Below are 1,356 nucleotides of genomic sequence, written 5' to 3'. Positions count from 1 at the left end.
GGGGGGTATCGGGCTCCCGGCGGAGGTGCCGTGAGGCCGGGTTGCGGGTGCCACGGCCAAGGGGGTGCCAGGCTCAGAGGGGTGCAAGGTTTGTGGTGGGTGCCAAGCTCATAGGGCTGCGATGACGGGGGTACCAGGGTTACGTGGGGTGCCACGGGTGGGGGAATAAGAGATGTATGGGGATGAAGTGTCCAGGGTAGGTTTCATGGCCCGGGTGGGTGCCAGGGGCAGGGGGGCATTGGAAGGCTGATGCTTGTGCTGGGGCTGCGGGGGGTGCCCCGCGTACATGGCCCCCCTGGCTGGCCCCCCACCCCGTCTCCCGCCCCCTCGCCCCCCACCCGGCCCCCCGCCCGGGGGCGCCCGGGGGGGGGGGGGTGCCTGCTCCTGGCTGGCTGCCAGCTTTTGGGGGTGCTGTGGCCACGCAGTACCTTGCTCTCCACATCGCTCAGCACCAGCTCCTGGTTCTTGACGTGCAGGATGAGGTCCTGCCCCCAGACCCGGCCCTGGGCCTCCAGCGCCTTCAGGCGAGCCAGGCAGTCATCGGTGCTGCGGATGTCCCTGTCCAGCCGCATGGTGAGCAGGTGCTGGGGGGGGGACACGTCACGGGGAATCACGGGGTGCCATGGGGTGCCCGTCACCTCCCACAGCGAGGGGCACCGGGGGGTAGTCTGGGGGGGGCTCCTACCTCCACATGGTGATGGAAATTGCTTTGGGGTTTGAGCAGGCTCTGGCTGTAGTCCTTGCGCTGGTCTGGGGGGACACACGGGGTCAGGAGTGGGCATGCGGGGGGGAGCTGGGTTTTGGGGGGCTTCTGCTACTCACTGAAGATGCTTTTCCCGCTGGGACGGGCAAAGCTGTTGGAGTGGTGGAGGTGGGAGCTGTCTTCGGTGTCGCTACTGGCCGGACAGACAGATGGCGGTGAGTCCGACCGCCCCACGGCCACCGCGCCCCGCAGCCCGGCCCCCATCGCTGGGGGCGCGGGGCACCCACCCTGCTGGGCACTCACTGGGACGGGGGGCCGCTCCAGCGGCCGAAGGGGTCTCCCATCGTCCTGGGCAGCGATGGCAGCGCCGGCGGGGGGGGGGGGGGGCGGTGTGTGGCTCCTGGCGGGGATGCAGGTGGTGCCCCTGCCCCTGCTCCAGCCCCGTACGGGGCACCTGGTGTGGACCCGAGCGGTTTGGGGCCGTGCAGGGTGGGCAGCGCCCTGCCGCAGTCCAGGGTCCGGCCTCGAGGGCTGGGCTCGGTCTGGGCACAGGGTCCTGAGCCCAGCACCCAGCAAGGTCCCCAGGTTGCTGTGTCACCCCCCTGGGTCCCCAAAACCATTGGTGGCCCAGGACCCGCCCTGTGTTCACCCCC

At 70.6% G+C, this 1,356-nt stretch overlaps 1 protein-coding gene across 1 annotated transcript; it reads right to left on the bottom strand.

Annotated features, from left to right (window-relative positions):
* Nucleotides 1–428: 428 nt before the first annotated feature.
* Nucleotides 429–1,096, bottom strand: LOC118158217 (epidermal growth factor receptor kinase substrate 8-like protein 3; the record flags this gene model as incomplete). The annotated part of the gene is made up of 4 exons (XM_035312843.1): nt 1,007–1,096; nt 823–896; nt 686–750; nt 429–584 (listed from the first exon to the last, which is right to left on the bottom strand). Coding segments are annotated over exons 1-4 (336 nt in total), but the record flags the coding sequence as incomplete, so codon positions are not given.
* Nucleotides 1,097–1,356: the final 260 nt, after the last annotated feature.

Source organism: Oxyura jamaicensis (assembly GCF_011077185.1).
Source record: "Oxyura jamaicensis isolate SHBP4307 breed ruddy duck chromosome 22 unlocalized genomic scaffold, BPBGC_Ojam_1.0 oxy22_random_OJ71163, whole genome shotgun sequence".
Taxonomy (NCBI): Eukaryota; Metazoa; Chordata; class Aves; order Anseriformes; family Anatidae; genus Oxyura; species Oxyura jamaicensis.
This window is presented reverse-complemented; position numbering and strand designations above follow the sequence as displayed.